This window comes from Erinaceus europaeus, chromosome 11 (genome assembly GCF_950295315.1).
Source record: "Erinaceus europaeus chromosome 11, mEriEur2.1, whole genome shotgun sequence".
NCBI lineage: Eukaryota > Metazoa > Chordata > Mammalia > Eulipotyphla > Erinaceidae > Erinaceus > Erinaceus europaeus.
Window position 1 is genome coordinate 51,213,414 of NC_080172.1, and position 11,307 is coordinate 51,224,720.

The 11,307-nt window shown below is 45.9% G+C and overlaps 1 protein-coding gene across 1 annotated transcript; it reads right to left on the bottom strand.

Annotated features, from left to right (window-relative positions):
* Positions 1 to 2,025: 2,025 nt before the first annotated feature.
* Positions 2,026 to 3,098, bottom strand: LOC103124772 (BCL2/adenovirus E1B 19 kDa protein-interacting protein 3-like). Its single transcript, XM_060201659.1, has one exon. The coding sequence runs from the start codon at positions 3,081 to 3,083 to the stop codon at positions 2,547 to 2,549; it is 537 nt and encodes a 178-aa protein (XP_060057642.1). The 5' UTR covers positions 3,084 to 3,098; the 3' UTR covers positions 2,026 to 2,546.
* Between the last annotated feature and the right edge of the window lie 8,209 nt (positions 3,099 to 11,307).

Here is an 11,307-nt window from a genome sequence, read left to right on the forward strand (position 1 = left end):
CACCCAGCCCTGTGTCTTGGTTGCCTTGCTGTATTTCATCTCCTCTCTCTCTCTCTCTCTCTCTCTCTAGATAGCGGCAGTGAGGGAGAGAGAGATATGCACCATAGGGCTGAAGTGCCCTTCAATGCAGTGGAGACCAAGTTTGAACTTGGGTAACACACACGGCAAAGCAATGCACTAGCCAAATGGCTACTTCACTGACTCTGCATTTCATTTTGTCTAAGACCCTTCTGCACCTGCCCCTCAGGTAGACAAGTAGAGTGAACCCAGTGCTGTCCTTCATGCTGCTTCAATGAAGCAGGATGAATGGGGTCAGGTACTAAGGACTGGCATAGGTCTGTGTCTACGGGCAGGCTGGAGAAGGGACAGCAGAATTGCAGGTTCCAGCAGAAGGTCCCTGTCTCCTCCCGGCCTCAGGTCCTTGGTGTCTTCAGTATCTCTCCCTCACTGGGTCCATCCCTCAGAGAAGATGGGATCTTATTCACAGAAACTTCTAGATGCTCGGAGAATACAAGCAGCTCAGGTCTGAGATGGGTACCAAAGACTAGTCCCCCCCCCCCCCCACCTGCTTACGTCCCACATCGGTGGCCAGTCTGGGAAACGTTCCCAGTAGAGGCGCTGAAAACACTCCATGCTCAGTATCCACCCACAAAGCTCTCCTGTTCAACACCTTTGTAGTTATGTAATGCCCTCTCAGAACAGAATAGAACAGAGCAACAAACACAGTGCTTAATGTACGGTTATAATGCAGCCCCCACCTCCGCACCACGAGGTCAGGAGTTAAACAGCAGCCCCAGAAGTCTCTGTGTCCTCTACAGATCACAAGCTCCCTTCCGCAGACACCACCCCTTGCTTCCTCCTAGACTGCCACCTCAGTAGACACGCAGGAACATGATGCCTGGTCTGGGGTTCACACAACAGAAATCACAATGTGGGTTGTCCCTCTGCTTTCCCCCTTCTCTTATCCAGCGCGCCTGGAGTCCTGTTCTCCTGTCTGTGGAGCGTAGGGCCTGTATTTCTGTGGGCGGAGTTCGGAGCGAGTGACAGGAGAAAGGACACAGCCCGGGAGTTAGCACTCTGTGGTCTGGCTCTGGTAGTGCTGAGACCAGTACTAAGCTCCTTCCAGCGCTGCTGCCTTCTCAGGGCCCCTCCCTGGTTCCTCCCACTCACCTCTGTCCCTCCCACTCCTGCCCAGCCCCTTCCACTCACCTCTGCCCCTCCCACGCCTCCCCAGTTCCTCCCACTCACCTCTATCCTCCCCAGTTCCTCCCACTCTTGCCTAAGCTCTTGCCTCTCCTCGAGGCTCTGACTCCCCAATCTCTGACCCTCTCCTCTCAATTCACTGTTTCTGCTTTTGTCCCCTGCTGTCCACGCAGCTACGCAGCCTGTGGGGGCCCTTAGGAGCAAGACGGAACAAGAACAAGACAAAGGCCCTCGGGGAGCCCAGCTCTTTTCCCACCTCTTTCTTCACCGAGATTCCTCCTCACCTAGAAAATGCAACTTCCAGCGAACTTTACCAGCCGGTGGGAAGGAGTAATCTGCATTGTAGAGCAGGGCGAGCTCTGGCTTTGGAAACAAGTTTTCCTAGGATTTGAGGCGAAGGTGAATGAGATGGGGGGTGGTGGTGGAGCCCGGGTGAGCGTGGAGGGGGTAGGTAGGGAGGTGGGGGGGAAGGACTCCTGGATGAGGGGAAGTGGGCAGTGCAGAGCAGACAAGCAGCCTTCAAGCTCTTTGTTTTGTTTTAACATTTTTCTTTTTTCAAATGAAATTTCATGTATTTCTAGGCCTGAGACTTTCCTTTTCACAAATAAAGATTTTTAACACCATATAAAAGACAGCATTATAACATGAGTATTAAAACCTGCTGATGTGTTTTAATTCTTACTCTAGTTCACATCTATCATTTCTACAGCCTCCCTATTAATACAAACTGAAAGGTGCCAACAGGAGGCACAGAGAAAGAATGGCTCCAAAGCTGGTTTAAAATCATTTTTTATTGCCCAGGATATATATTTTTCTTAAAAAAATTTTTTTTGCATGTTGGTTTCTTGTTTTAATAACTATAAATTCAAGCTTACAGAAGCTTGCCTTTATCTTGAAAAACAAATTAAAACAACAAAGCTCTTATATATTATCTGCTAACCTGATTTTGGCTTAAGAGAAAGATGGTAGTTCTCGAGCAAGAGTCAAATTTATGCCAGGAATGAAGCAGGTATGAGGCTGGTTTACTAGAAGGAGACAGAAGCACTGCTGACAAAATAATAATCTGCTGGTGGCATTTACGGAAAAGAAGCCCTTGAAAATTTTCTAAACAGTAAACTGTGTTAGGAAATTCTAGAGTTTCTTACAGGCCCAAAAGGGAATGAGGTTAGTCAAATGTCTCAACAGAGTTTGGATAAAATATTGGATTTGAGAGTTACTGGAACTTGGATATGTAAAAATAGGGTAGTAGTTTGGGTCATGCTTATGGTCTCAAATTCAAATCAACTACTGGGACAGTACACCACTTCACAGGTCACACGCTTTTCCAGAGGCTTTTCTTTCCCTCAGTAGGTGCTGGCAGAAGGTGAGCTCAGTCGTTTTCCAATGTAGATGCCTAGCCCCAAAGCCAAAACATGAGAAAGGAAGACAGATGGAATGAACACCTTAAGAAATTCTGCAGAGAAAATACCCCCTTTCTTCATGGCTCCGTGTTTCCTCAATCTTAAGGAAGCAGAACGCTTGGGGTGCCTGAAGTGGAACTCCTTGGGTGCAATGTTTTCAGGTCTACTGGACCAGTCAGACACCCAGTCTACACTTTTGTTCAAAGCATCAGTGTCTTTCTCTCCTTCTAAAACTTCCTCTTCAGACTGAGAGCTATGGTCCCTGCTGGTATGCATTTCCACATCAAACATAATCTGCTTATCTTCTTGTGGGGAAGGGCTGTCACAGTGAGAACTGCCCCTTGAACTACTGTGTCCCGATTGATGTTGTGCATCCAAAAGAATCTTCTCCATGTCTCCATTGTGAATCGAGGAAGAAGGTATGTGTTCTAGCCCCCCGTTTTTCCCATTGCCATTATCATTCCCATTGCTGCTGTTCATGGGTAGCTCCACCCAGGAACCAAGACAATTTCAATGAGGTGATGTGCTCTCCATAAGGTGACAATCAACCACGGTTCCAAAATAAGCTCGACACCCTCCATATGTGAAGAAAATCTTGTTTTAACATTTTTATTAATTTATTTTGAACAGATACAGAGAGAAATGGGATGGGGAGATAAAGAGGGAGACAGGGAGACACCTGCAGCACTGTTTCACTACTCTTGAAACTTTCCCCCTGCAGGTGGGGACAGGGGCTTGAACCCAGGTCCTTGCACACTAATGTGTGAGCTCTATCAGGTGACTGGCCCCAGTTTTTAAGGTTTCCCTCCCCCCAACCCCCCCACCTTAGATCTCAGCTCTGGCTTATGGTGGTGCTGGGGATTGAACCTGGGACCTAAGAGCCTTAGGTATGAAATACAGTTACGTAACTATTATATAGCTATCTGCCTCCCATATTTTTATTTATTTTTAATATTTTATTTATTTTTTATTAGTAATTCAATATTGATGTACAAAATTATGTGTCAACAGGGGTATAATTCCATACCATTTCCATCACCAGAGTTCTGAATCCCAAATCCCTCCTTTGCAAACCATTTCTGTTCTCCCAAGGTTGCAGACACGAATTAACCATCATCTCTACAACTATCTGTCTACACTTGTACATAATTACCTTCTTTTTCTTCCAGGTCCAGTCCTCTCTTCCCCTCAAGCCACATATAACCTTATTACTACATCCAAATATCTCTCCCCTTTTTGTCTTCTTTGGGTGCTGATGGAGCTGGATTTCAGAGCTCTCTTATCCTCTTCCTCCTGTCACTTCTCTTCCACTGGGAGTATAGATCAAAGGTGTTTTTGGGGTGTAGAAGGTAGGAGTTCTGGCTTTTGTAATAGTTTCTTCACTGGACTTGGGCTTTGGCAGGCCAATCTATACCCCCAGCCTGTCTCTATTTTTCCTTAGTTCCCCCTGCCCGTATTTTTATATTTTGAATAATTTAGTTACTTTTGCTACCAGGGTCATTGTTGGGGCTTGGTGCTGTGTGATCCACTGGTTCTCAGTGGTCATTTTTATTTATTTTTATTCTTTTGAAAGAGGATGAAAGACTGCAAAGGAGAGAGAGGGAGAGAGGGAGAGGGAGAGGGAGAGGGAGAGGGAGAGGGAGAGGGAGAGGGAGAGGGAGAGAGAGAGAGAGAGAGAGAGAGAGAGAGAGAGAGGCACCTTTGGCTCTGTTTCACCACTTGTGAAGCCTCCCTTCCTGCAGGTGGGAACTCGGGCTTGAATCCAGGTCCTCACATGATAATATGTGTGCTCTATTGAGTGTGCCACCTGACAGATCCCACTTAAAAATGGTTTTTCCTTCTTGATCCACATTCCAGGTGACTGTCACAGCATCCACGAGGTCTCAGGAAGACCCTGGACACCCCGTGGGTTGGAGAACAGGTTTTGTCCTCACCCCAGGAAAGTGTGGCCATGCTGAGCTGTGTCACCCGGGGGTGGGGCGTGGGTGGAGGTCTTGTTCCAGGGATGGGTGACAGCAGCCATGGCAATGACAGGTCAGGGGACAGACAGGTCCGTAAGCCTGGATTCCTGGTTAGTGTGGGCAAATAGCTAGACTTTTACGAGCACTCAAGGACCCACCCCCTCCACCTGGGTGACAGGGGATATGGGGAAGCCCTCTAGTCCCAAGGGGAGAGCTAATGACCCTTATGGCAAACTGATTTGCCATATTTGTCTGTTGGGGGGGGGGGTTGGGGTTTGGGCAGGGAGGGAAGCAGATTCTCCTGGGAGGATGACGAACTCTAATACTAGTTGGAGTGGTATCCTGGGAAAAATGACCCTGAGGCCCAGTGTCCCTTGTTGCCGTTTTTCTGGCTGTCCAGGGGCCCAGGGAAGGTGACCAGTGTGCGCATGGCTGTGAGTGACTAGGAGGAACCGCCGGTGACCTTAGCAGTCCAGTGTGAGTCTCTGGAGTGTTATCTGAGCTCCACCCAGAAGCTGATTCGCCTTTACACCCAGCAAATATTTGAGCAGCCTTACTCCCTGCAGTGCCTGCCTATGGTGGACACAGAGTGAAAAGGACTGTCTGTCCTGTGGGGCCTCCACTGCTGGAGAGTAACAGACTCTCCTCAGCCATCCCGAGACAAGCTCTACAGGGTGGGGAGGTCTTGCTCTTGCCACTCCACTACATTTTCTTTTTAAGATTTATTTATTTCTTAATAAACAAGAAAAAAGGAGAACCAGAGCATCACTCTGGCATATGGGATGCCAGGGATTGATGTCAGGACCTCATGTTTGAGAGTCCCAAGCCTTATCCACTGTGCCACCTCCTAGACTGCTCTTTCACATTTTCTTCCTGTTCATGTGGCCTGTGACAGACATATTGCTTGTCTTCACCCTGCTGGCCTTGCTTTCCTGGTCTTCATCTATCTGCACTTAGGGGGAGGCATCCCCAACTATAAGTGCACCCCAGACATGTGTGAAAAGGGCGGGGAATGGCCATGATACTTGTCAAGTTTTTATTTTTTATTGTTAGAGACAGAGAGGGAGAATGAGAGAGAGAGAGAAGAGAGAAGAAAGAAAGAGAGAAAGAGACCGAGACCACAGCACCGAAGCTTCCTTCAATGTGGTGGGGGCTAGTCTTGAACTTGGGTCATGCACATGGCAAAGCAGCTCACTGTCCAAGTGACCTATTTTTCTTGCTCTAAAGTTTTCTTTTTGTAATCATTTTTATTAGTGATATAATTGTTATGCCCAGAAGTTCGAGTCCTGATCTCACGCAAAGAAGACCAGAATCACATGCAATAGCAAGAGCCTTTATTGGGAAGCTTAAGCTTTGGCCGCTGATACCCTTCCAAGCAAAGGGAGAGTCTGCGACCTCGACCACTTCTCATCCCACCTTTTTATAGTTATCACAGGGTGGGCACAGGTGGAAATACCCACTTGAAACAAGGAACAATTGGCCTTGGGCCAACAGCTGCCTCTCAATATTTGAGGCCCCCCTCCAACCCCACAATAATAATGACTTACAAGGTCATAAAAGTTACGGGGGCATAGTTCCACACTGTATAGTTTCACACTTGTGGTAAAATGTTATACAGGTAAAGCTCATTTTTCTATTTTAAAAAGCTTATGAGACAGAGAGAGAAGATGAAGAGAGAGAGATGGAGACACACCACGGGTGGAGCACTGACCTTGGTGCATTAGGCAGTGCTAGAGATTGAACCCAGGACAACCCCCAACAAAGAAGACACTGTATGCACCAGTTATCTCCCCAGCCTCTCGTTTTTTCTTCTCTTCCTCCCCCTTCCCTCCTTTCTTCCTTTCTCCTTTTCTTTCTGTTTTATTTGATAGGACTGGGAGAAATTGAGAGGGGAGGGGAAGGTAAAGAGGGAGAGAGACACCTGCAGACCAGCTTCACCGTTGATGAAGCTTCCCCATATGCAGGTGTGGAGTCTGTATCTCCCCCCACCTTTTTTTTTTTTTTTTTTAAAGATTACTCAGCTCTGCCTTTTGTGGTGCAGGATGGTGGAACAGTGGATTGAACCTGGGATTTTAGAGCCTCAGGCACGGAAGTCTCTTTGCATAACCATTATACTATTTTCCCATGCCCTATAACTTGTTCACCTAGTCATCTGTTAATGGTCATTTAGGTGGCTTCTATTATCGTGGCTACTGTGAATAAAGCAGCTATGGATACAGGCATGCATATGGCTCTTTAAATGAGTGTTTCCATGTCCTTTGGACAAATGCCTTTGGATAGAGCTGGGCCATAAGATACTTCCATTTTTATTTGTTAAGGACTGTCCATACTGTTTCCCATTGGGGGTGCACCAGTCTGCACTCCCACCAACACCAACTCTTGTTATCTCGGCTTGCGGCATTCTCATGGGTGGGAATTGGGGGGTCTCTGTGTGCATCTCCCAGCTTTGGGCCCTTGATGGAGGCAGCATTTGTTAGATTTCTCCAATATAAAGTTCCTTTCTTTCCCTTCTCTAGACTCTTTGGATGAAAGAGTCCCTGTGAATAGGTCACAGGTAAGAAATTGGCTTCACTTCCTAGGAATGAAGAATCTACAGTCATTATTTTACGTTCTTCTGGGTGAGAAATATTTCTCCTCTCTCCTTCACTATTTTAGCAGGGACTCATTAGCATTTATTTTGGGGAGACAGCTACATAGTTCTGTAAAAGACTTGTATGCCAGGATCTCTGGGCTCCCAGGCTCCGTCCCCAGCACCATCATAAACCAGAGCTGAGCAGTGCTCTCTGCTTTCTCTCTATTTATAAGTAAATAAGTGAAAAATTCAGTTTATGGCATGTGATGTAGTCTGTTGTTAAAATTGTTCTAGTTTCTGCCACTGGGAACTCCTTTAATGGGTTTCCATCCTTAGGACACAACATGTAAACTTTTTGTTTGTTTGTTTAGTTCTGCTGAACATCCCCCTGGCTTTTGGGCTTTGTGAGCTGCTTCAGACTCTTCTCTGTCCTTCCCACCACAATGCAGAGTCCGACAATTTTCAGAGGAGCTCAGTTCCATGTTGAAGGAGAGCAGACACCAGCAAGAAAGCATGGGGCAGTGACTACTCAGTGTGGCTGTGTGGTGGTGCTCTTTCCAGTCTCATCCATTGATATGGGCCTGTATTGACTTTATTCCTGTCCAAGGGTAGGCTTTATTTATTTATTTGGGTAAATAAATTCCAGGGTTTCTTTTTTTCCCCCTCTCAAATAGAGATAAACACAGCCCCTCCCTACTTCCTCCCCCCCCCCAACACACAGCTTAATGCTTATGCAAAAGACTCTCCTGACTAAGCTCTGAGGTCCCAGGTTCAGTCCCCAGCAGAGCAGTGCTCTGGTCTAGTTCTCTTTGTATCACTCATTAAAAGAAAATAAAATGAAAAGTAAATAAATTTTATTTTAAAGTGAAGACTCTTTAAGGGACACCCCGAGAAAACACCAGTAGGTATAATGCTCATACTGTATGAGTCTTAAGAGAAGAAATGGAGAAAATATTTTTTCTTCTCTCTCTCTCTCTTTTCCTTCTTTCCCTCCCTCCCTTCCCTCCTCTCTTCCATATATATATGCAGAGCACTACTCTGCTATGGCTTATGGTGCTGTGGAGAATTGACTGGGGACTTTGGAATCTCAGGTATGAGAGTCTCTTTGCATGACCATTATGCTTTCTCCTCTGACCCCCCTTTTCTCTCTCCCTACCTTTCTCTCTGTCTCCCTTTCTTTCTCTCTTTCTTTTTCTTTTCTCCCACCAGAGCACTGCTGAGCTTTGGCTTATGGTGGTACTAGAGACTGAAGCTAGGACCTTGAAAACTCATGCGTGCATTTTTTTTTGCATAACCATGACGCTATCTCCCCAGCTAGTATTTGTAAGAATAACCACTGGCAGCTCTCATGCTCTGGGGAGATATTCAAGTACCAGAAGTCAGAGAGTTTTGAACGAGAGCAGCTCAGAGGTCCACGCCAGCACATATTATGCATACTTACTATGATCTGTAATTAATTAGTGTCACATATTCTAATTAGGATGTAATATATGTAATCATAATATATGAATACCACATCACACATTGCAATCATAATTTTTTAAAACAAATTTTTTAACCAGAGCACTGTTCAGCTCTGGTCTATGGTGGTGCAGGGGATTGAACCTGGGACTCTGGAGCTTCAGGCATGAGAGTCTGTTTGCATAACCATGATGCTATCTACCCTCCGCCCTGTAATCCTAATTTTTAAAAATCCAAAGTAAAATGTGAAAAGAGGATCTTTTTATTTTTATTTATTTTTTAATTTTTTAAAGAATGTTTTATTCGTAAAAAGGAAATATTGACTAAACCATAGGATTAGAGGGGTACAACTTCACACAGTTCCCATCACCAGAACTCCGTGTCCCTCCCTTGATATCTTTCCTATTCTTTTCCCCTCTGGGAGTATGGACCCAAGGTTATTGTGGGATGCAGAAGGTTGGAAAAGAGGATCTTAAATACAGGATGAGAAAAACAGCTTGTTACATACAGAGGAAACCCCACAAGGTATCAGAAGACTAAAAAAAAATTATTGAGGTAATGTTGGTTTACAAGGATGTGTGTTTTAGGAGTGCAGTTCACACCTCCTCGTTTACGGCCCCGCCCTCTGTAGCCTCAGGGACCTCAGTTCTGCGGTCAGAATCTGAGGACCTGCTTTCATTTGCACTTTCTCTCTAGGATTTGCTTTGTTAGACCCCACATATGAATGAGGTCATCTGGCATTTTCTTCTTTCCTTCTGACTGACCTTGCTTAGCACAGCCTCCTCCAGTTCCATCCGGGCTGTAGCAAAGGCAACATCTCATCTTTTCTCATTGTTGGATAGTAATTAGGGGGGGCATTTGAAATATTCTGTGGTAAATTTAAAGAGAAAGGATTTACTTATTTATTTTTGCCACAAGGGTTTTCTCTGAGACTTGGTTGTGCCCTACATTGTGCCCAACAGCTATTTTTAAAAATAGAGGTCTATAGATAGATAGATAGTGAAATGGAAAATCTATAGGCTCCTGGTGGGTGCATTCCAGCATCCTAGTGGCAGGCTCTGATGGTAGTCAACCTGCTCTCACTTTTATTGCCAGCAACTTGATGGACATTGTTTCTAACCAATCAGCTTGTGCCACGCCCAGTTTGAAACTGATAAAAGCTGCTAGCTGCGGGACAAGTGTGGGCAAGTCTGGTAGGAATCAGCCTGCAACCCACTAATGTCAAATAAACCTAACTCCCTGCCCTCCATGTGGCCTCAGGTCTCATTCTTTGGTTACTTTTGAGCTACATTATGGAATTTTTTTTATTACAATAGGAGAGACAACAGTACTGTTCCAATACTCATGAAGCTTTCCCCACTGCAGCTGGGGCCAGGGGGCTTGACCTTGGGTTCTCGAACATGGTAATGTGTGAGCTCTGCCAGGTGAGCCACTACCCAGCCCCTAAATTAACCTTGTCCCCCTTTTTGCATGTTTCATGGAGTACTTAAAACAATTTGGGAATTCTAAAGAAATATATATAGCACTGCTTAGCTCTGACTTACAGTGGTGCTGGAAACATTAATTCTTAATTCCATATAGTAACATTTGCTGGGCTAGCATGGGGGTGCCTCTTTTCAGGTGCATATTCTCTGGGTTGGAGAGAACGCCACCAGAGCCATCTTGGGCTGCTACTCACTCAGTGATGCAAGGGAGATGACTCATGAACAGAGCTCGTGGTGGCCAGGTGATTCAATTCTTTATTGATCAGAGAGCCCAGGATTTTAAAGGTCAGACTCAGAAGTGGCAAGTCAGAAATGGAAATGGCTAGGAAAGGGGCAGAGAAAGGCAAAAGGGGAAAGGGGGCGGAGAAAGACAAAAGGGGGAAGGGGGCAGAGAAAGACAAAAAGGGCTGGGAAAGGTAGGAACTTCCTTAGCAACTATTGCAAGGGTTTTAACTGGTAGGATTAATAATGTCCTGCAGGCAGGGAGGGTCTTGAGGGTAGAAAGAAGATAGATCAAAGGAATGGAATGGGTGGGGAACTTTCAGGCAAAACAATGACTATGTAGATAATAAGGGAGCAGCCATAGTATCAGGAATGCAGGGTGCTTTGTGAGGCAGGAAGTCTGATAAGATGAGGCAAACCTTGGGGGCTTTTGTCCCTCCTTGATCAACCTCTCAGTAGAGAGAGAGAGAGAGAGAGAGAGAGAGACTTACAGGATGGTTGTCCCCTCAAGTCAAGCCCTGCCAAGATCAACCACATCCTCACAATTTCCTGACATCTCCCCCTTTCTTTTTATCTAATGGCCATATTTAAATGGGCCAAGGTCTGTAAAAGACTCCATTTCTGTCAGAGGAATAGCAGTGTAGGGGTGAACAGAAACCTTTTGGGCAGAATCCTGAATGATATTGTGCAGGTGTTTTTAAAAGAACTGGAATAAGACAGGGAATGATAAGTAAGAGTAGCAAGGGCCAGTGTGAGGCTGAGGGGAGGCCTGGTGGGCTGAGGGGGCTGCCTAATGGGCAGAGGAGAGGGGGCCTGATAGGCTGAATGGGTGATCTGGTGTTGCAGGGTCCTGAGACAGCTGGCTGCAAAGTCCATGGACTGCTACAGTCAGTCCTCGAGAAGTCCAGCAGTGTAAAGGGAGTGTCCAAGAGCTCCACCAGCAAGTCCAATAGAAGTGTCAGTTCAATGCCAACGACCAAGGGAAGAGACACTGCACATCTTAT